Source organism: Lacerta agilis, chromosome 13, assembly GCF_009819535.1.
Source record: "Lacerta agilis isolate rLacAgi1 chromosome 13, rLacAgi1.pri, whole genome shotgun sequence".
In the NCBI taxonomy this organism is placed as follows: Eukaryota; Metazoa; Chordata; class Lepidosauria; order Squamata; family Lacertidae; genus Lacerta; species Lacerta agilis.
Genome location: NC_046324.1, coordinates 12,962,727 through 12,986,531, shown reverse-complemented (window position 1 = coordinate 12,986,531; position 23,805 = coordinate 12,962,727). Strand labels below are relative to the sequence as shown.

At 40.9% G+C, this 23,805-nt stretch overlaps 2 protein-coding genes across 3 annotated transcripts in view; one reads left to right on the top strand and one right to left on the bottom strand.

Annotated features, from left to right (window-relative positions):
* FGF7 (fibroblast growth factor 7) overlaps positions 1 to 8,126 on the bottom strand; it is a 52,635-nt gene extending 44,509 nt beyond the window's left edge. Inside the window, exon 1 of the mRNA XM_033167811.1 lies at positions 7,956 to 8,126. The gene's annotated coding sequence lies outside the window, so the exon portion shown is untranslated. The remainder of the gene's footprint in view (positions 1 to 7,955) is intronic.
* The window catches only part of FAM227B (family with sequence similarity 227 member B), a 97,056-nt gene that overhangs the window by 69,022 nt on the left and 4,229 nt on the right, over positions 1 to 23,805 (top strand). For both annotated transcript variants that reach the window (XM_033167803.1, XM_033167804.1), the window contains exons 11-13: positions 19,457 to 19,495; positions 20,134 to 20,198; positions 21,081 to 21,241. In XM_033167803.1, coding sequence (XP_033023694.1) covers positions 19,457 to 19,495; positions 20,134 to 20,198; positions 21,081 to 21,241 — 265 coding nt within the window. The remainder of the gene's footprint in view (positions 1 to 19,456; positions 19,496 to 20,133; positions 20,199 to 21,080; positions 21,242 to 23,805) is intronic.

The window sequence follows — 23,805 nt, the reverse complement described above, 5'->3', positions numbered from 1 at the left end:
AAAATCAGAAAACCAGTGTGGAGATATGTTTTCTTAAGTACCTGCATAGGCCTAACAGAATAGAACAGTTTTCAGCAGGTGTTTGAAAGTTGGAACAGTATTAATACTTTTCTCATTTACTAACTGGCAATAGTCATTTCATGTGTAAATCCAGTAAACCGGCTGACTATGATAAATATCACTTAGGATATGAAGTTTTGGGTGGGAGAACTGATTCCCAGTTGTGATGTCCCTGCCTCTTATAAATGTTAAATTTGACTCTGCTGTAATACTCCGCTGAATGTATAGATGGGTGTTTAGTGTGTGTAGGAGTGGTAGCTAAGTTGTGTAGAATTATTCTCGAGCATGTGCCCCAGGTGTTCAAAGCAGTTTATTTCTTAAATGTCTCTTATATGGGTCAGTGAAACAGCACATTCTTGGGATTTCAATGGATAAATCTGTGTACTTGAAAACATTTTTTCAAGACACATTTCATAATAAATGTTGCAAAGCAGAGCCCAAAATTTTCACCTGTGTTTGCTTTTCTGGTTTGTTGATGGCGCATACTTGTACCGGCTGGTGATCTATGAATTTTCATACTGAAATAGCAAAAGGAGTATTTAAAATAAGATCAGGCTCCTGTATAATGAACAATTATTTGCTTCAGCCTGTAACCCACAACTGGGATCAACAGCTAAGATTTGGTGTTCAGCAAGCTGTACACTGTACAGAAAAGGTGATTAGAGACCCAACATGATTCAGTGTTGTGGATTTTGATGTTTTTGAATCAATATTTCATTGAAATGTATTTTAAAATATTGCAACATAAAACAATGACAGATAACAAAAATAATACCTGAAAAATATTAAACCCCTAACAAATACATTATACCACTAAAAGCATTCAGATATGTAATATAAGCTCCACTGGTCAGACAGGGAGAATTTTTCTTTCTTCCCATAAACATTTATGAAAGACCAATTTTTTTGGTTTCTTATTGGTCATGCTTTTTTTAATTGCTTGTTTGCCTTGGGGGTCCCTTGGAGGAAGGGTTTGTTAGAATTTCAGTAATTTATTCTGCTTCTTTTGAAATTTTGCAAGAAAAAGAAATATAAAAAAAACAATTTTGGCATTATTTTCATTGTGGCTTACCTAGGAGAGTTTTGCTTTAACCCTTTAACACTTGCTGGTGGCGGTTGTTTTAAAATTAAAGGGTCGAGATTATCTTCTGCCTGACATGTTACATCCTGGATGAAAAAAATTATCAGGTATCTCTTCCTTTTATTTTTTCCATTCAGAAGTAGCAATCATTCCACTTTTTCCTTTAGCTGTGTCCTGGCAGGGAAAAAATAAATAAAGCTACAAATCTCTTTATGCCATGGGGCCAATCTGGCTCAAGCCCTCTGTGCCTCTTGTTTATCAGATATGCCGGGACAGACAAGATGATAAAGATCATGTCCAGTTTGGCCCTTAGAAGTCCAGTTTCCGGCTTGAAGTCAGCCTCAAGCAGGTGCCTGGCCAGTGAGAAGGAGGTTCTGGTGAAGAGTCTCAGTTAAGCAAAGTTAAGCATGAACCAAAAAGGGGGATTTTACCCTGTGAGCAAACACATTTAGAGTAAACTGCATTTGCTGGAAATGTTTATATAGTTCCTTGCTGAATGTTAATACAAAAAATGCTGATAGAATGATCTTCAGTGTGTTTATTTTGTAACAGGGAAAGAGGGTGGATTTGTGGGAATTGAGTAGGAGTAGGGTCAAATAAAACAACTTTTTCATGAATACCTGACATTTTCAACTGTTTAAAATTCTAAGTCCTTGGAATCCTGAAGGATTTTTATGAGTTGTTTCTTGCTGGCACAAATACTAGGTCTATACATCATATACTATTTCAAACTGAGTTATAAGCCTGATGTTTTGTCAGTTGTCTTGAATGGTGTTCTTTGGTGTGGGTCAGAGGGCTAACATACTTTAACCTGTTTTTAAAAACCTGTACAGTGACAATTAAGTTCTCCCGTCTAACATTAGCTGGCATGGGAAAAGACATCAGTACACCGGTACACCGTTTGTGACAAGTTGACTGGGATCTTTCTCTGAAATTCTTTCAGTCACATCATCTTCCCATGCCCACGTCGTGGGCAAAGGGTGTGAAAATCCCATTGTGATATTTTTTCTGGATCCATTCTAAGGGGTAAATGGAGAAATGCCTCTCCATATGTGCAGGTAGGATGAAGTTCGAGAAGAAATGTGAGGAAGTTTCAGGACTCTTAAATTCAAAATTACATTTCAAACAACATGTGTTTACGTGAGCATGGAATCCCTGGGCGTCTATTAAGACTTTTGCTAATAATAATAATAATTAATAATTAATAATAATTAATCACTTATACCCCGCCCATCTGGCTGGGTTTTCCCAGCCACTCAGGGCAGCTTCCAAAAGGAGATTAAAAATACATTAAAACATCAGTCATTTAAAACAAACAAAACAAAACAAAACAAAACAGGGCTTTCCTAAACAGGGCTACCATCTGACATGTTCATAGGTTACTCTAGGCATGCAGCAAAAATTCCCACAATATTGATAGTACTTCATGCAGTGCAGGAGAAGCAGTGCATGGATTAAGTTTAAGGTTCTGTGGCCACAAGCCTTGCACATGTTGCACTGTGAGCACCGCACCCCATAATAGTCGCCTTTGACTGGACTTAACCATCCAGGGGTCCTTTACCTTTTTTACCTTTACGGCCATGTCTCTGCTTTTTTGATGTAGCATACTGATGAACAGATATCCCAGCTTTAGCAGCAAGGTATGAGAAAATATATAAAGGGACGCGGGTGGAGCTGTGGGTTAAACCACAGAGCCTAGGGCTTGCCGATCAGAAGGTCGGTGGTTCCAATCCCTGCAACGGGGTGAGTTCCAGTTGTTCGGTCCCTGCTCCTGCCCACCTAGCAGTTCGAAAGCACATCAAAGTGCAAGTAGATAAATAGGTACCGCTCCAGCAGGAAGGTAAATGGCATTTCCGTGCACTGCTCTGGTTCTCCAGAAGCAGCTTAGTCATGCTGGCCACATGACCCGGAAGCTTACGCCGGCTCCCTCGGCAAGTAAAGCAAGATGAGCGCTGCAACCCCAGAATCGTCCACGACTGGACCTAATGGTCAGGGGTCCCTTTACCTTTACCTATGAGAAAATATACCCATTTGGAAGATACCTTCCAACTCTATGATTCTTTGGCTTGTAATTCCACAATAAGATAAGCCCTGCTAGATGAAGCCAGTGGCCCATCCCATCCAGCGTCCTGTTCTCACCGCAGCTAACCTATGGGAAGAATGCAAGGAGGACCTGAGTGCAGACCACTCTCCCCACTTGTGATGACCACTGCCTTTCTACAGTGGAGGTAGAACACTGTATAGCTAATGTGGCCAGTAGCCACTGATAATCCCAAAGCTAATAAATATCCTATAATATTCATACTTACTTACCTGCTTCATGAAACAGACATAAAGCAAGAGTTCCTAATTATCCAAAGTTCCTATTTCTTGCCTTCAATTTCCTTGAGCCAGATTAGCATTTTGAAGCACTGTTTGAAGACAGTGGCTTGTCTGCATAAAAAGGGAGCTAGCCCCATCTAGCTTGAGATGAGCACAAAATACCGGTAGAGGCTGCACTCCCGCAACCCATCCAGGCAGATCTCCAAATAAAACAGGGAGCAAAGAGTCCAGGAGAAATGTGAGGATCCTAATGTTTGCCTAGCCAGCTGCTAAAACTGTTAGCACAGGCTTCCTCAAACTCGGCCCTCCAGATGTTTTTGGCCTACAACTTCCATGATCCCTAGCTAGCAGGAACAGTGGTCAGGGATGATGGGAATTGTAGTCTCAAAACATCTGGAGGGCCGAGGTTGAGGAAGCCTGTGTTAGCAGCTTCAGCCATGGCAATACCACTTTAGGGGGGTGTGTGTGTGTGTGTGTGTTTACAATCAAGCAGTATATAAATTTTATGAAATAAATAATACAAGCAGAAGAGTAGATTGGGAGTTCTAGATTCAGTCCCACTTCCGATCCCTCATCTTACTGGGTTTACATTTTGTTTTATTGGTCTTTTCAGCAAGATTGTTCTGCCACACCCTTAGCGTGGTTGTCTTTTTACACACACACACACACACACACACACACACCAGTTTACTGTAAAAGTCTAAGGGGTTGCCTGTTTTTCTAGGATGGTCGGGACTGATGGGCAGCCCCTTCTCCTGGGGGGAGGTTGTAGGTTTTCCTATGGACTGCCATCCTGAAAGTGTTGAACATACTATGGAAGATCCCCAGAACAGAAATGCATCATAATACAGTAAATTTGTCTTTTGCTGGTTAGAAGTGATTGAGCTTCTCCACTAACACAATGTTTGGATAGGTGGTATATTTAGAACCCTTTCCATGTTCATCCGGTGTATCTTTGAAGCTCCAAACCTGGAACTTTTATTTTTTTATTTCACAGAGCCTTCATTCTAGTCGTGGCCAAATGTTTTATTTGACCTGATTTGGTTCTTATAGTGGTATAGTATGTTTTTGAGAATCTTGGTGGTCTCAGCAATCCCCCCTTCCCTTTTAAGTCTGGGAGGGATTTTTTATTTTTATTTTATTTTAAGCTATTTCCAGTGCCTGCTCCATTCTTCTGAAATACTTACATAGTCACCACTGCCACCCAAGCCAGTCCGTGTTTCTAGAAATGCCCTTGGGGCCTTCTTTTTATTTCAATTGATTTTCTCTAGTGTAGTTGTTTATCTTTTTTTTCAATCTGGTCATAGAAAGCACATCTGGTTCCTGTTTTAATCAGTATTCCTCTGGGAGCAACATCATATTAGAGAGAACTAGCAGTGCTAAAACAATAATCCATAATGATGCAACTTCTGGAAATCTAAAACGGTTTTATCCATTGTTTTTAGAAGTGTGCTAATGGTGTAGGCCAACTGACTCCTTTGTAGATAAAACTTACAAAAGGTCTTAATAACAGATATGTGGATACATTGACATAAGTGAACAATTAGGGCAATCAGCAGTTTCTGCTTCTTATTGTATATTTAAGTCCTGCTGAAGTTCATGGCTATGGTCTCATATCACTTACTCCAAAGTAGTCCCACTGGGTTTGGAATTACTCCTGAGTAATGTATTTAAGGATGATTAAGGAATCTGGATGCCATTTCTGCTGCTGTAAGGCCATTACCTTTAATGGAACTAAACCAGTTTGAGGAGTAATTTTTAGAATTCCTATGGGTTATTTTACCAACAGATCACATAGCATAGACTTTCTTGCCAATATGCATTGTCTAGTACAGACTTCTATATCTGGATAAAAAAGAATTTTTCGAATAAATAAATTAGAATCAGCAGAACTGTAAAACATCCAATAAAATATCAGTGACAATAAAATCATCAGATTAAGAGCCACCATATCCCGTGATTTTCTTCTAGAAAAATGGTGCTGGTACTGCATACCATTGAGCATGGGTAGGCAAACTAAGGCCTGGGGGTCGTATCCGGCCCTATCGCCTTCTAAATCCAGTCTGCGGGCGGTCCGGGAACCAGCGTGTTTTTACATGAGTAGAATGTGTGCTTTTATTTAAAATGCATCTCTGGTAGGAACATATTGAAAGAGGCATCCAATGTAGATCATACGCTCAAAAACATGTTAAATTAGCACTCCTCTGAGAGCAACATCGTATCAGAGAGAGGGTTGCAGCCAACTAAGTTTTACTCAGCATAGACCCACTGAAATTGTATGTCCATTAATTTCAGTGAGTCTGCTCTGAAGAAACCTTAGTTGGGTGAAATCCAGACTTCACAGTGGTAAATCAATAATCCATAGTGGTGCAACTTCTATTAATATAAAATAGTTTTGCCCCCTGCTTTTAGAAGTACACCGACTGACACTTTTGTAGATAGAAATAACAAGCGAATGAGACAGTCACTGGGAGGTAAGTAATTCTAAGCTGTGCAGGGCTTTAAAGATAAGCACCAGCACTTTGAATCTTGGAAATTGATTAGCAGCCACCAAAGTTGTTTCAAAACGGGCCTCCTGGGGCAGTCCCAGTTAGCAGTTTGACAGCTGTGTTTCAAACCAACTGAAGTTGTCCTCATGTCTTTCTTGGCAGCCCCACATGGAATTCACTGCAGTAATCAAGCCTGGAGGTTATCACTGCGTGGTTCGCTTGGCCAGGCTCTCTCTGGCCAAGAGTGCCAGCAGCTGGCATACAAACCTAAGCTGGTAGAAGGCACAACATGCCACCGTTGCCACTTTGATCTCCAGTGAGAAAGCCGGATCAATCAGCAATTACAGAAACTTAACCTTATGGGATATGTTATGCATCCCCATCCTGGAGAGATTGAACGCTACATCCATGGTCAGACAAGCCACCTCCCAACAGTATTTCCATCTTGACATAATTAAGTTGCAGTTCATTGGTTCTCTTTTAGCCCATCACTAATCCCAGGCACAAATTCTTCACTTCCACTGCCTCACCTGAAACCAAATTCTCACTAAGTTTTTTGCCACCATCTCTGCAGAGGTAAAACACTCACTTTATTTTAAAATTCCGGTCTTCCATTTTATTGGTGAACGTGAAAGACTCCACTTTACAAGCATGTCTGCCACCAACACATCTAGTTTGTTCCTGTGTAGACTTGTATGTACAGCAGTACCTTGGTTTTTGAACAGCTTACCGGTAGTTCTCGAACAACTTGGAACCTGAACGCTACAAGCCTGGAAGTAAGTGTTCCAATTTGTGAACTTTTTTCAAAGCTGATTGTGCTCCGTTTTGAGCGCCATGCTTCTGTTCTGAGTGCTATGCTGAAATGCTATGCTGAGATCTGTCTTTTTTGCTATTTATTTTGTGTTTTTGTGGCTTTTTTGTTTTTGTGACTGTGTGGAACCCAGTTCAGTTCAGGTAATAAAAATTTACATTTTCATTTTTATCATCTACAATACTGTTTTATTGATTTTACAGCACAGTACATTGTTTATTGCTTTCATTTTTATGGATCAATGGTCTCGTTAGAAAGTAAAATTCATGTTAAATTTCTGTTTTAGGGGTTGTTTTTAAAAGTCTGGAACAGATTAATCCATTTTGCATTACTTTCTATGGGAAAGCGCACCTTGGTTTTGGAACGCTTTGGTTTTGGAACAGACTTCCGGAACGGGTTACGTTTGAGAACCAAGGTACCACTGTAATCTCTATGTCTAACTGGAAGAACAGCCACCCTTTGCTTCCAACAGTAGCATCAGGATGCCCAAAATCAGGTCTGAAATGATACTGAAATGGATCTATACAATCAATTTCCATCTAACAGTACCTGGAGTTAAAACAAAATAAAAAAATTCCTTCCAGTAGCACCTTAGAGACCAACTAAGTTTGTTCTTGGTATCTCTATATCCTATGGAAGGACTAGAATTTCACCAGGACTACCAGCCATGTCAACATGGCTCTCCAGAATCCCACAGATTTCATCAGCCTCCCATTGCAAGCCAGTCTAATGGCTTCTGTGTAAACCCACACCTCTACCTCTAAATGGAAGTCTAGTTGAACACCTCTGTTGCTTCTGGTCTTGTCAGGCTGTTTCCATTCCTCATACTTTAAAATGAATTGTCCAACAGTCTTCAGATTAAGTTCTAACAACGTTCCAATATACTCTTAAGCCCCTCTGTTTCTGGAGAGCCAGTTTAGAGATCTTAAAGGGTTTAATGGGAGAGATTTACTGAGATAGCTCAGATTACATAAGCCTTTGATTCATCTCACAAAGATCTTTGGCATTTGAGACCTTTCTCTTTAAAACACGCTTGCCTTATCTTTCAGTAGTTTAGCAAAGTCACTCACTAAAGCAATAAATATCTTTTAAGTGATAGGTCACAGTATGTATCAATTATGTGCCGATCTCTACAAATGTTAGCAAGTATACTTTGAGCTCCAAACATAAGAAAAATCAAAATGCTACAGACCTTAATTCTTCAAATCTCTCTCTCAAAGTGTTCCAGAAAACTCCCCATGATATACACCCAAAACATGTATAGTGGTGAAATGTGGCAATCCTATGGAATTATGCCATTTTCCAAAGTGCGATGGTCGACAAATCCAGGAAAGGTGACTGCTGAAAGCATTCGGTCTTCCACATGTAAATGTAAAATGTCAGACTTCCGGCGGCGACGCCATCGCCGGGTGGTCGAAGGCTGCCTCGGTCTCGAGGCGCCTTGTCCATCCCGGGGGTCAGGAGCCGCGCTACCGCAGCGCGCGGCTCCGTTTGGGGTGCGGGAAGAGCGTCCCGCACCCTGGGCTCCCCGGCTGTGCCCGCGGAGGCTCCGAACCCTTCCCCTGCCCCCCCTGTAAAGGGGGAGTGGGGGTGAAGGGACAACCGGAGCCGGGCTTCAGGGGACATGCCCCAACCGGGATGCAAATGCGGCGACAAAGCCCGCGGTGAGCGTCCAAGTTCTACCTGCGAAGAATGGAGCTAAAAACCCGGTGGTCGTGAGTAAAGATTTGGATTAAAAATCGCGTTTTTGGAACGATCCGGGGGGAAGGGGAAAGGTAGCCTGCCTCCCTCCCTTCGAGCCGAAGAATGTAACCAAATGAGGGTTTACTGCTACAGAACTGGTTTCAATGTAGCTAAAATTGACACATGAGACTGGCAAACTCTTTTTTCGGGCAGTTAATTAGAGGAAAATATCTCCATTTAAAGTTGCGGTGTTTGCGCTTCAGCACAGAAAAATGGCGTTGAACAAAGAGGAGAGCAGAAATACAACACCCACTTCCTCCTCCTCTGCCAGTATGCTGGGTTTTGTCCTTGAACTGGTATTGAACTCTGGACTAACAGATGAACAGAGACTCATTGCCTTGAAGGTGGAACTTGTTTATAGAAAAGTCAAAGTCTTGTGTGGGGATCTGAAAGGGAACCAATTGCCCACAGAGGAGGCTTTTAAAATTTTTGACACTTATGAAGAATGTCTTGCTAATGAGCTGAGAGAGTGGATGGAAAGATGGAGAGAACTGAGTGAGCAACTTCGGAGAAGAAATTCGCTTTTTGGGGGTGGCAGCCCCAAGGCGACGTTAAGATTTGTTATATCCAGTCCCCGGGGTGTGAGCTCGGGGGCCAGGGACAGAGAATTAAGGTATTTACAAGAAGAAAAGGAACGTTACAAAGAACCGAAGAAGCAGGGAGATGATGAGATGGACACCTCTGAACTCGTGGCAAGAAGAGACATGGACTGTGCCTGGATCTGTGGACGTTGGGAGAGAGAAGTTACACGGATGTTCAGTGCCGATGCCACCAGGAGAAGAATAATGGACAGAGGGGGTGTGGGGTGAAGTCTTAAACAAAATTTAAAGTAGTCTAACACGGCAAATCGAAAGTGGAGGGTGAATACTGTCAACAATACTCTGTTATATTTTTGTTTGTATATGAAAGGAGATATTTCAAGTTTTTATGTTATTAGCAGTAATCTTAAGGATAGAAGAATTAGATTTGATGCGAGGAGTAAGATTAAGACTTAGATTAAGTTAAGAAATTGATAAGATTGAATTAAGAAGAACTAGGATGAGGTATTATTATGGTGATGTATTTACTAGTAAGGTGTTGAAAAGATAATTTGATGTAAATATACAATTGAACTAATTTTTTTTTTTTTTTTTTTTTTTTTTTTCAGAAGAAATGGTTATAAAATAGATTAAGGATATAAAATCGAAGGTGAAAAGGCAGGGGAAGTCAATGGTCAAGATATGGAAAAAGAAATTTTTCTTTTTAGAAAGATACTATAAGAATCTTGACACTGTTTGTATTTGTCATATTTGTTTTGTATTTGTGGGTGTGGGTGAGGGTATATGTTGTTTGGAAAAATGCCAATAAATTCTTATAAAAAAAAAAAGTAAATGTAAAATGTCAGAATAACTTGGCAGAGGATAAAGTTGTAGGAATGTATATTCTAGTAGAATAACATCGGGAAAGGGTGCTAACTGTGGTTGAGACCTTGTCTCTTTTGAACAGGAGAGACTTCTATAGATGCATTAATATCCCCACTCACATATTTATAGGATGAGCTCTGGAATCAAAAATAGATGCCATGACTCAAGTAAAAGCTGTCTTTATAATATTAGTTATTGCATAGAATATTTGAATATGTAAGATTGAAGAATTATTGACCATGTGTGTTGCATCTAATTTGATGACTAAAAACAAATGTAAGATACAGAATGATACATTATTCTCCACTGAAGAATGAAACCTTACTAACTAACTTGGAGAAATAGAAGCCTTATGGAATCTGAGAGATACTTTTCATCAGCCAAAACTGCTGCTCAGCTGTTTTGAGCTCAAGCACATACCTTCTCCAAACACTACTGCTTGGATCATAGGGGCAGATCAGATACATTTCCTGATAAAGCTATGCTGCTAAATCCTTTATCCCAACAAATCACAGTCTTCATAATATCACGTGATCCTCAAATTTGGGAGGCTTTTGCTAGACTTTCTCCCCCCCCCCTTTTTTTGGCTCACTATAAAATATTCTGTCAGGAGAACAACCTTCCTTAACTTAAAAAACAACAGTAAGATCCATAGTTGGTTGGTGGGAGGGTGAGGTCCTGAAAGACAACTCTGGTACAGTACAAGCTTTTTTTTCTCTTCAAGAAGTTTATCATGAAAAGACCTTGAAAATCAGACTGGGCAGTCTGGCCGATTTCTGCTTAATATGTCAAAAGGATGCCATTACTACAGCCTTTATATGCTAAGTAGAAGATACTATGTAAAGCATTTTTAAACCTTTACTGCAGTAATATTTATAATGGTTTGACTTTAGTATTGAATAATGCTAGTATTTCAATTATTTTTTTATTTATAATAGTTTGACTTTAGTTTTGAATAATGCTAGTATTTCCAAAAAAAATTAAAGTGGCAATGTGTTAACTTTGTTAAATTTCTATCCCACCTTTCATCTGAGAATCACAGAGGGGTTTAAAATATAAAAAAACAAAAATACATAACATAGTTTCAAAGAAGCAATACCTCCCCCCGCCCCCAGTTTAAAAGGCCAAAGGCCTGGGAGAAGGTTTTTGCCTGGTGCCTAAAGATATGTAATGAAGACGCCAGGCAAGCCTTCCTGAGGAAAGCATTCCGCAAACTGGTAGACACTGCAGAAAAGGCCCCTTCTCATGTTGCCACCCTCTGAACCTTTTGAAGGAGGCACATGAAGAAGGGCTTCAGATTATGATTGCAGGGTCTGGGTCGGTTCATATAGGGCGAGGTGGCCCTTGAGGTATTGAGGTCCTGAGCCATTTACGGCTTTATAGGTCAAAACCAGCATTTTGAATTAGGCACAGAAACTGATGCAATATACCCAAACTGTCTTGCCTTGGTGTAATATGCTCAAACTGTCTTACTTGGCCTCTGTAAGGGACTGGACAGAGGAGGAAAGGTGGGAACCCTTCCAGAGAAGAGGACAGCATGGATTTACAACAGTGGTTTATGGGAGGTCATAGCTCAGAGGCAGATGAGGGGGAAAGCTGGGAAATAATGGGAGAGGAGCAGGAAGAAGAAGCAGCACCAGGGGAGAGACAGCTGACAGACTCATTGTCTTTAGAAAGCATTCCAGACCCCCCCTCCCAGAACCCGGCAGGCTTGGAAAGTAGGAGAGCAAATTGCTCAGAGGCTGAAGGCACAGATCAGCCACCATAAGGATGACATATAATGAGAGAGACGGAGGGGGTGGGATTTCACTCGGAGCAACACCATTACTCCAAGAGGCAGAATTTCTAAACCTCTCTGTGTGAATATTGAATAAAAGACACTGGTAAGCACTCTCCCTGTTTGTCTATTCCTGGTAGCCTACTGGCGGGGGGATCAGATTCCCTGAAGACTGACTGCCACTGAATTCTGCACCAGCTGATGTTTCTGAACCCTCTTCAGAGGCAGCCCCACATATAACACATTGCAGTAAACTAACCTAGACGTTACTAGAGCATAGACAACAGTAGTTAGGCTATCCCTGTCCAGATAAGGGCGTAGCTGGAACACCAGCTGAAGCTGATGGAAGGCACTCCAGGCCACCGAGGCCACCTGAGCCTCAAGCGACAGCAAGGGATTCAGAAGTACCCCCAAGCTATATGGCTGCTCCTTCAGAGGGAGTGTAACCCCATCAAGAGCAGGCAACCTCTCATCCATCTGGTCTAGAGAACCGCCCACTAACATTGGCTCAGTCTTATCTGAATTGAGCTTCGGTTTGTTGGCTCTCATCCAGTCCATAACTGAGGTAAGACAACAGCCCAGCACATCCACTGCCACACCTGCAGATGTAAAGAAGTAGAGTTGTGTGTCATCAGCATATTGCTGACAGCATCCTTCAAAACTCCAGATGACCCTACTTAGCGGTTTCATGCAGATGTTGAACAGCATGGGAGATAATATCAAATCCAGAAGAACTGCACATTGAATGTTCCACAGGGCCAAAAAAAACAACAACCCACCACTCCTCAGGCATCACCCTGAGGAAACAACCATCCAAATAGGACCAGAACAACTGCAAAGCCAGCTACTTCAGAAGGATACCATGGCTGATAAAATCAGGATGAATGCTCATTGGTGTATAACTGTTCTGCAAACAAATCAGAATGAATACTCCATAGCGAACAAACCACTTGTCTAACCGTCATGTAAGCTTTGCACAAGCAAATCGGGATGAATGCTGAATCAACAGGTTGTCTAGAGGAGCCCTCCGGAACCTTAGAGCAAGTTGCAGAACTAAAATAAAACTAAGGTGGTAGGAATCAATTCAGACTTAGTTCAGTGAGGAAATTCTGTGCACCCAGCACAAATCTGTCTTGCTGAAACTGATTAACAGTGGGACCAACATGCTAAAAATATTTTGCTTCCCTCATGGGACTGTGTCATCTTGCAAAAATTGAGGTCACACACTGGGAGATTTGATCTGCTTTTGCTTGACTGTGACAGAGTATGTAAGCCTCTAATTTGAGAGAAATTTGCTTCTATTTACTTGAATAATATTAAATACATAAAAGTTGGGGTCTCAGTAGTTAATCAAATTTTGTCTAGCTGCTTGACACTCTCTAATGTTGTTTCTTCATGGCATTCTATGAAGTTTAGGTCATCATGGTCTGTGAAAGTGGTGTATATGGAACCTCTGTGCTCTGCCTGTTCCTAGTACTGTCAGTTAATGTATGAGATATTTGGCATGAGCAAGTCCCAGGAGGTTAAATTCTTACCCGTGTTCATAGTATTAGCTCTGAATTTCTTATTTACTAAAAAGCAACTGCATATTTTGTGTAATTAAAAACAGTAGAAACTTATGCACATTCAACTTGATTTATGTCCTCTTTTAGCCCTTGGGAAGAAGTCATCATTGACTGAAAATGGGGAGGGGATGGGATAATTTATAAAAACTTGCAATAACAACTAAAGACAAGCTTCTTCTTTTGTATGACAACATTGTTTTGATGACAGAGGGCAAAAGGTAGGGAGTATTGTATCTACAGCATATCCTAATACTATGGTTCCCAGCAAAGAAATGTGGGTTAGCACATTGCCTAAGAGCCAAATACTTAGGGAGTTGTCTGCAAAGATGCACTCCTGGAGAGAGGAAAAAAGATTTAAATAATGGGCCACTGGTGGGTTGGCAACAGTTCTACAATTCCGTGACTTCTGCCAAGGTTGTGTGAGGCTGTTGCTGCAAGTGATTCCTATTGAAAATTAGAATCATGCAGTCCATAGAACGAGGTGCCATGAAGCTTGCTAAGAAAATATGAAAGAACAAGCAAAACTTCATGTAGCTTGTCATCTCTTGAACTGCTTTTAGGAAATGCTCATTCACACCTTGGAAGATGGGAGCATGAAAATTTAAGAGTAGAGCCTGTTTGATCTGTGGTGCAATTAAAATAGAGCAATTTTAACCATGAGCGCAGAGTACTTTCACAAACTGACTTTCAAAATATATTGAATTATGAGTCCCTTCAAAAATAAAGTCCATGGGATCATTTGCATATTCAGTTATCTTTATTTTGCTCAGAGCAGTGTACAAAGTTCTTCTTCATCTGCCTTTTAGACTCACAAGAACTCTCAGTAATGCTGACAGATCAAGACTGGCTCAGGGGCACTGAATGAGCTTCATGGTTGAGTAGGGACTTGAACTCTGCCTCCCTAGTTCTAGCCCAATACTCTTAACTGCTACACCAACCACACCACATCTCCATTTGGATGTCATTAATATTGCTGTATCTTGAAGGCTCAGAGACTTCACAAAAAAAATTTTATTTAATGATACAATAAAAGTAAACTGTTTGTGGCAAAGACCATTGAATTTCAGTAAGATACAGGAGTGCTTTCTTCCAGCTTAGCTGGTTCACCGGCTTCAACTGTTGCTGGACGGGGATGACTTTGTCACAGTGGTGCAGGTCTTGAGAACATCTAATTTGGACCACTGTAATACACTGTGTGGAACCCTTGAGGTTGGTTCAGAAATTGCGAGTAGTATAGAATGCTGCAGCCCAGCTTTTGGCAAGAACAGCTTCATGTCAGCATATTACACTGGTGCTGAAAGCTCTACACTACCTGCCAATACATTACCAAGCCATGTTCAAGGTATTACTATTAGTGAATAAAGCCCTAAACAGCCTAGGACCAGGTTCCCAGAAGAACTGCCTTATCTCTTATACCCTGGTCAGATCACTGTGATCATCTGGAGAAACTCTCCTGACTGCCCCACAGTTATCCCGTATTCATGTGGTTTCTGTCCACAGTAAGGCTTTTAGCATCATGGCACCAGTATTTTGAAACATTATTTTTATGGAAATCAGACAGACCCTACAATTTTTGACATTTCTTTGCTTGCTGGAAACAACTTCTTCTTCTTCTTCTTCTTCTTCTTCTTCTTCTTCTTCTTCTTCTTCCCAAGTCTTTTTAGAGATTTGATTTGATTCAGTGACAGTCATTTGTTCTGTATTTTATAATTTTATGATATTGCAATGCTTTTATTGTATTGTGAATCTAAATTTGGCCTCATTGAGGGGCGGTATTTCAATATGAGTAGAAAAATGAGAGTACCCCTAAACATATTTTTTTTAGAAAAAAGCACCGTGCATACACACACACAAATATTCCCCACCCCGATGTTATTTCCACTGATGCTATGCTATTTATTTATTTATTTATTTATTATATTAGTAACCTTATTTCAGACAGGTGAACTCAAAGTGACTTACACAAACAAGAGTAAAAACAAAGCTCTGTAGCTTGAAGTTTTGTCCTCTGTACTGAAAAAGTACAGTCAGGATCACCACAATTTGGAATGTGAAAGTGGGGCAGTGTCATGATACCTGATGGGAAAAAACCCAGAACTGAAAGCAGAGTTGGTGGAGCATTCCTCCCCCCGACCTCAAGAGTGCCACTTCAGGTGCAGGTCAAGGAGCGACAACACAGTATTCGCCTGTGGCCCCAGAGTTGTCAGTCTGCTAGTGAGTAAGGGGGATGTGCGGGAATATGCAATCCCCAATACTCCTTCATTGCCAGTAGCTGTGGTTAGGGTGTGGTTTAGGAGGCCAGAATTTATAAGGTCTTGAGCCTTCTAGTTGCTGGAAGCAACATAGGTCCCTGACTGCTCGCATCCCCGTCTTGCTGTGTTGTACCTTGCTGAGGCTTCCTGTGATAGGGACCTTTTGAGGTGGCAAGGAATAGGGATTGTCCCAGCTTTGCCCGCCTTCTGTTTTCCAGGATGTAAACATAGCTGTATGGGACAAGCTCATTTTTGCATCCCAGTGGTGGAAGGAATTATTAGACTACCACATCCCCATGAAAATCGTTCTCATTTTTACTCCCACCTCTGATGGTTACTGATTCAGTATAATTTGCTTTCAAAGTTTCAATGCACATATCATTCAGCTAAGCTTTCCCTATTTTGTGTTTTCTAAAGCACCAGCATTGCCTTATAGAGGCATTCTTTTGAACTGGCTTCTCATCTATGTGAAATGTGTTCTACAAATTCCTCTGAAAAGTTATTGTTCAAATAGCAATATTGTTCCCATATGTTTCTCTCCATAACTGATCTTCAAGCCCTACAAGATAAGCGAGACAACCAGATCACTTTCTCTATCAGACTGAATTTAAAGAGAATTAATTACATTCAAAATGCTTGTCAGATTGGAAAAAGGAGAGTTAAGAGATCTGAACCAGCAGCAGATGTTGGGGAATACTGATCCAATTATTACCTAGCACAGAATATACTGGAAAAACGTTCTGGAGGCCAGCAGCGACACAATCTCTCTGGGTGGCCTGCCCATCATCTCTTGCTGACTGATCTTTGCTCCAGAGTTGTCATTCCACAGAAGGCACTTGGGGTCATGATGACACTTGGAAAAATATTATTTAAAGAATGATGTACCATTCCTTAGAGACATACAATAAAAAATGTGCCATCGGTCTAAATCACTTTATCTTTTGGCCTGTCTATTCAGTCCCACCTATGGGACTATGTACAGACCATTGCTCTGCTCCACATGAGTGCTGCACCCGAGGGCTCATACAATATTTTGAATATTTTGGTTTGAGTTTTATTTCATTTCTTTTTCAAACTTTTGCATGCTTGCTTTATTGTGTTCCCAATGCCTAGCAAATCCTGCATCTTTTGGAGATTTTGCTTCTTGTAAGAGAGTAGGAAACTGCCTTATACCATTTGTTCATCTAGCCCAGTATTCTGAGTATCTGTAGCTCTCCAGAGTCTGAGCTGGAGGTTTTTTCTATCACCCACTACCTCCTCCTTTTAACAGGAAGTACCAGGGATTGAGCCTGGGAATTTCTGTATGCAAAACATGTACTCTGGCACTTAGCTATGGCCCCTCCTTTCTCAGATGATTGATTGATTGATTGATAGTATCTGCAGAGTTTTTATTGAAACAGTGATGAAGAATGCAACGGATGTGTAGCTCACTCAAGGCAAATCCCCATAGAAATTGTTTTAGGCTTAAACCAGCTGCAGCTGTGCATGCTGGCACTGGATATTCAGGGCATCATATCACACACACACACACACACACACACACACACACACACATACCACACCTACATTTCACCCAACCACACCAGCTTAGGAAGTTTGTTAAACCCAGTGGAGACCATCACCCCAACAATTGAAGGCACAGCTTGCTACCATGGCTGAAAAGCTATAAACTACTATATTGGAAGGGGGGGGGGGTTGCCAGATGGCTCTCTCATCATTGCAATGTTATAAAGCAACAAAATGTTTTAATTACTGCAGAAGGAAAAGAACTTCTGCTGAGACTGTGGTTTACATCAGAAACAAACATTCTCTGAGGGAGATGGCCCTTCACTTACCTTACATACCTCTGCCTTTAAAAAATTGTGTGTGTGTCTGCATAAACCCTGAAAAGGGGCATGATTTCAAACCCATAGAATTTCTTGTAAAATGGATTTTGCCCTAGGTTGGGGGTAGGATTGACGATAGACTCCATCAATAAGGAGAACATTGGCAGCAGACTACCCAAACACTAGATCAGCTACAACAGGGGTAGGCAACCTAAGGCCCATGGGCCGGATGTGGCCCAATCGCCTTCTCAATGCGTGTTTTTACATGAGTAGAATGTGTCATTTTATTTAAAATGCATCTCTGGGTTATTTGTGGGGCATAGGAATTTGTTCATTTTTCCCTCCAAAATATAGTCCGGCCCACCACATGGTCTGAGGGATGGTGGACCGGCCCACAGCTGAAAAAGGTTGCTGACCCCTGAGCTACAACATGGGTGGTCATTAGGAACTCCATCAAGAAGCAAATTTGACAAGTGGGCAGGGCCACCCACCTGTCAATAAATGTGTGTCAGAAATGACATAAAGTCATTAACATGCTGCTAATAGGACAGCTGAATCAAGCTAGATTGTTCTTCCTTTATATCAGCTGGTGTGGGAGGAAGTCCGTCATGCTTAGCACTGAAAAGTGCAGGGCTGCTTCGAAGATCAATGCTGGGAAGGAGAAACAGTCCTGGATGATATCAAGTTTAGGGCAGGCAGGCGTGTCTTCCTGAAAACAACCTGGTGGGCAAAATAGGGATGTCTGGTATGCTAAACCTGGCCCATGGGCCAGAGGTTCTCCATTGCAAGCTACAACAGTAATATGTAATTTGTTGGCTATTATTTCAAAGATACCTCGATCCTCATAGGGACTATATATGCATGAGTGAAGCTTTGGTGCATATTCCCTAACTGAATGGGAAACTGTGTATGGCAGGTGGGTTCTGCACACATAGTCCAGCTGCACATACAGAACCCTTTCAGGAAATCAGCAGTAGCACCAATGAACTGGTTAGGAAGCAGACCAGGATGGGCTGGGTTTGTGATTGCTGCATCTTAAGAGAGTTCTGTATGTACAACCTCAACTGCTGAGCAAAACACACAACTGGATCAAGGCCGGTATATTTCTTATTGTTCACCAGCTATTCAAATACAGAGCTCTTCGTGGTACAAAAGTTCAATATGGACAGCCCTTTTATGGACAAAATGAACAATGTCTCTTTAAAAACGATTGTGTTTCTCTAGTCAAAATTATGTATTTGCCAAGATTATTAATGAAGTAGAAAGTGCAACAGAGGTAAATACGGCCTTGGAAAACAGCTGGGGGCGCAAATGTGAGTGGTATCCATTCTCAGCACTCTAGACTGAGACAGGAAAACTTGTTGAGAAGAAGCTGGGATTTATTAAAAGGGTTTTTCAAAAGACTGTTGAGCTATTGTAATGACTGTTTCTTCCAGTGATCATAACTTGCTGCAGGCAAAGCTGTTCATCTTCAAACACCCATCACAAATTAATGCAATTTTAAATTGTGTTAGCACAAAGAGCTGCTCCACTTCCATGTGCATCGAGTGAACTTTGTAAAATCGACATGCACAAGATGCCTGGTCATTTTCAATTGCATGTACTTCTGTTGCACGAGCATCTCTTTAAAACATGCCATTTGTTTTCTGTAAAACAGTAACATATTGGAAAATCTTGACAAGGAAGCTTGGGTTGTCTAGGGCTGTCAGTGTTGATCTTTGGCAATTCCACATCAACATTTAATCCACTGCAGGAGTGTTTCTATGGTCCAGTTCAGATGTAACAGTTTAATAAACCATGACACGAACAAGTGTTTTACCTATGCATTCCTTTATTCCCTCCTCCCTTCTCTCACACTTTCATAATGCAAAATGTCTGGGGTTTGTTAAACCACAGTTTCCTGTTACATCCAAACCAGGAAACTGTGATCTACAAGTGACTGGTTTAACAAATCCCATAAGTGATTTAATTAATTTTAATTTATCATAACAGGGAAGTATCTCCTCCGTGCTTCCTTAATATTATCTTTTCAGCTTTTGCAGCCATCTTATCTTGAATATAGTTACCACATGTGCACTAAGGACAAGCATCTCTATATAAAACTGAAACCTATTTTCTGTGTTTTAGGGAGTCGGAGTCCGATTGTAGATCTGACTCAGCCTCAAGGTAAAATCCAAAAGCGGGCATGAAATTGACTGTGATGATATATCATATGAAGTAGAGGGGAGGGGGCGCCATCTAGAAGAAATCAAATTGTGTGTTTGGGTGCTATATTCTTACTGCCCGTTATTCACTTATTGTAAGGTGACAAATAGCGATTAAGTGCAGTGACATATTAGTGTTACCAAGAAGATTCAGCTGCAGCTCTGCACATGCCCTGGAATCATGTGTTTATTTTTTGCCTTTGTTGTGAGCAATGAGTGCACCATTGTAGCAAAGTATCAGAGAACTGCAGTAGATCAAGATAAATATCCTCCCATCAGGTGACATCTCAGCAATTTCCGCCAAAGAGCCTCTGCATAGTAGGTGCAACCCCCCATAAAACTCCCCACTCCCCGTACTGTCCATACTGACTTGCAGAGCTCTTGACAATCGTTATCTAATCATTTTCAGCTGAACTTATCAGGGATGTACACCAGAATCCAGACTCCCCTTGGAAATTAGCCAGACACTTAGTAGTAATGTGAAATTGTCCTTGGGGAGTCAGTGTTGATGTGTCCTCCTCAGCTTTGTCTGCAGCTCCACCCGCTTCTGGCTTATTATGGGTGCAGGGATTTGGTGACTTGTGTTTGTCTTTTGTGCAGTGCACTTTCAGCTCAAAAAAGAAGAACCGAAGGAAGTAGAGGTAGCACCAAAGAAAAAGCCAGAGGTAGGCGATTGATCCTCATATCTGCCTTATGCATTATAAAATAAAGGTTGCTTTGTTGACCTGGAAAGGGTTATTTGGTTTGGTGGTTTGGAGAAGGCTGAGCCGTTAAGCAGTTTATATCCCATTAGCTCCCAAATCTTTTTCTTCTGAAATTATTCTGAAATCACTGAGTTACTTGTTATCACTGCTATCCAGTAGAACATTGTTGCACAAACTGCCACATAACCAGGCATGGCCAAACTCGGCCCTCCAGCTGTTTTGGGACTACAACTCCCATCATCCCTAGCTAACAGGACCCGTGGTCAGGGATGATGGGAGTTGTAGTCCCAAAACAGCTGGAAGGCCAAGTTTGGCCATGGCTGACATAAGCAGGTTCCTGGTAACATTGTTGCAGGATTGATTGCATATAGGGAAGTTTTTAATGTTTGATGCTGTGTTGTTTTTAATATTCGGTTGAAAGCCGCCCAGAGTGGCTGGGGAAACCCAGCCAGATGGGTGGCGTATAAATAAATGTATTATTATTATTATTATTATTATTATTATTATTATTATTATTATTATTATTATATTACTGTTGTACTATGAGTTTCCGTGATAATGGCTGTAGCACTGGATTCCTCTGTCATGCAATATTAAAACTCACTTATCCAATTGCTCTAGCAGGCAAGGAACATTGGATTCAATCCACTGCCCACAGGCTTTATGCAGTGACCAGAGCAGGGAGCAGAACTTTTTACCTGAAAATTTATTAGAGGTTATTAGGAAAAATGTGCTGGGTGTCCATTATTTCCCCCATTTTATTACCATGTACTGTCATTCATTTACAGTGCACTGTGATCTATGTTAAGGTAATTTGTAAGATTCTTTTTTCCTTTGTTACAGTCACATTATATTGGAGATGGCCCAGACTTTCAACGTGCACTGTTCAACCTTGGTGGTCAAAGTCCTCTGGTCGTATATTACCTTAAGATGCATGGAATATCTAACACCTTAGCAAACATGCGGGCTTACAGGATTAATCATATTGAAATCTGCAAAGTACCATATCCTTTTTAAAAAGAAAAATGTAGCTTCAGCTGTATTTATAAAATTGGGATTAATTCGGTTTTTTAAAGGATATTAGGTGGGTGCAGTGCTGAGAATGGAAGAATTTTAAGTTTGCACTTCTGAAGATTTGGTTTTCCTTTTCATCAAGGCAAACTAAGAGTTTGGGATCAGTTGCTGGAACTTCTTTTTCCACTTGCACCAGACAATATCTGAACTGGGCTGCTAAATCATATCTCAGGATCCAAGTGTCTCTCATCTATAATCTACTGATTTAGAACTGTGTTCCAGAGAACCCTGGGATTCTGTGGGTGCTTATCAGGAAGTTTCTCAATTAGTAATGGCAGACTAGTTACCCAAAAGGCATGTTACTCACCACAAATGATCTGCAATGTGCAGTGTGTGTGTGTGTGTGTGTGTGTGTGACCGACCGCAATGCACGAGGAGTTCTATGGCAGATCTTGGTGTTCCTGAGCAGATGGATCAGTCTGGAGTGAGTTTCCTGAAGGCAAAAGGTTTACAAAACCGTTGCTACAAACCCTCTGGCAGCATTCTAGACCTGAGTTTGCCCACTGGCTTATGGCAGAATACATTCTAGTTGTCCAAAATGATGTATTCCTATACTACATCTGGATTAGACACATGGATCTTAAGAATGTGCTATTTAGGAACCTGAACTTCAACATGAATTGTAATACTTGAAAATTCCCTGCTATAACCTAGCCAACCTTTAAGAGAGTTTGCACACTGGGTTTTGGCTATAATACTAGTACCGGGTCGAAGGCTGTATAACCCTTTCATTTCATATGATTTTAAGGTGCAGTGCCTAGTCATTGTGTCGGCTTCCTTTGGTTAAACTAGGAAGGGTTTTTGGAGATGAGGGTCATTTTAATTAATTTTTGTTCAGTCTTACACACATCATCATTCCCTCAAGCATTTTTTTAAAATGATAATTCTTATTGCTCTGCTCTCCTGTGTACCAAAATGTTTCCAAACGAACAACCTTTCCCCTCAGAGGAAATGTTACAGGATTTGGGGCTTTTTAGTTTAGAGAAAAGGCAAGTGAGAGGCAACATGGTAGAAGTGTATAAAATGGGCATAGTTTGGAGAAAGTGGATAGAGAAATGGTTTTCCCCATCTCTTATAATGCTAGAACTCGGGGGCATCATACGTTAACAGATTGGTATGCTTTATAATGAGTTCTGTAGAATGACTGATTCAGAGACTGATCTGTGATCAGAATGCTACTTCATTATAGTAATTGTAGGTTGAACACCACCTATCTCATTTCAGAACCTGCTTAGAATGCGAGACTTTTTGGTGAGTGTATGTTTTCAGATATCCTCTCCCAGCTTGCATTGTTGGCGCCAACTTTTTAGTTTTGCTTTCATCTTTGTTAGTCACAGTGGCTTCCATTTTCCAGTGAGTTTTCAGCCAGCCTTCAGAATTTCATGCTGGACACTCATCAGAGCTGGGTAAAAAGGCCTTTGATATAGCTGGTAGCCCTTATACAGGTCTGGAGGGAAAGAAGGGGGTCGGTCACAGGTTTGCCCCTGAGAGACAGAGAAGAAAGTTTCCATCTTTTCTTTATCTGCTCCTGTGAGTGTTACTGTTTTCTGGAGATTTAGGTACTAGTCCTTCTGCCTTCTCCATCTAAAATTATTGTTACTGGCTTCCAAACACTTTCCAGTGTGTCTGTATCATTCCTGGATTTTCAGAACTGGACAGCTGAGGTCGCATATTTCACTATGCTTCAAATCTTCAAGTTACATGTATTTGATCTGCCAGTAACCATCATCATATGTCAGCATCTTCATCAGAATCCAACTTCTAATTGCTACTGGCTTTTAAAAACAAATCCAGCTGAAAAGATATAAATCAACTCTTTGGAAAGTTTTTGTTGGAGTATCTAAAGGAAAGTGCTTTGTAAACATAATCTTCTGTTCTGATTCTGACACTGTTGGTTTTCTTACAAGGAATTACCTGAGAAGAAAAACTCTCTGGGTTCAGGACTTTTCAAAAATGAGTTTAATCCTAGTGTGACTTTTCCTGGTTTTAACATAAGCCTACCACGATCAGATTCTTCTCGGATAATAGTACATATCTGTATCAAATCTGTTTTATGGCTCTTCTCTGCAGCCCTAGATTTATCTTAAGGAAATTTGGTAAATCCTTTCTTGGGCCCCTTGTTTCTTTTACATACTATTTCCTAGTGCATTATTTCCCTTGGCTGCTACATCAGCATTGTAACTGTGTGTGTTTGCATTTGTGATATTTCTTAGTTACTGTGTAGGCCTTCATATATCCAGTTCTTCCTTCTAATACTTGACTCAGGTGGTAGGTGACAACAGGGCTGTAACCAAAATGAAGCCAATGGAAAACAAGATGGAGGCATTAGCATGCTTTGGAGGGATCTAAAACTTGCAGAGGTATTAAAAAAAACCAAAAAAAACTTTTTTTTAAAGGCAGGGTGATGCACACCCCAATAAACATTCCAGTGAAGACTTCCTGTTTAGTATTTATGGAATGGTGATTTTCAAAAGAAAAATAGGAAATGGGGGAA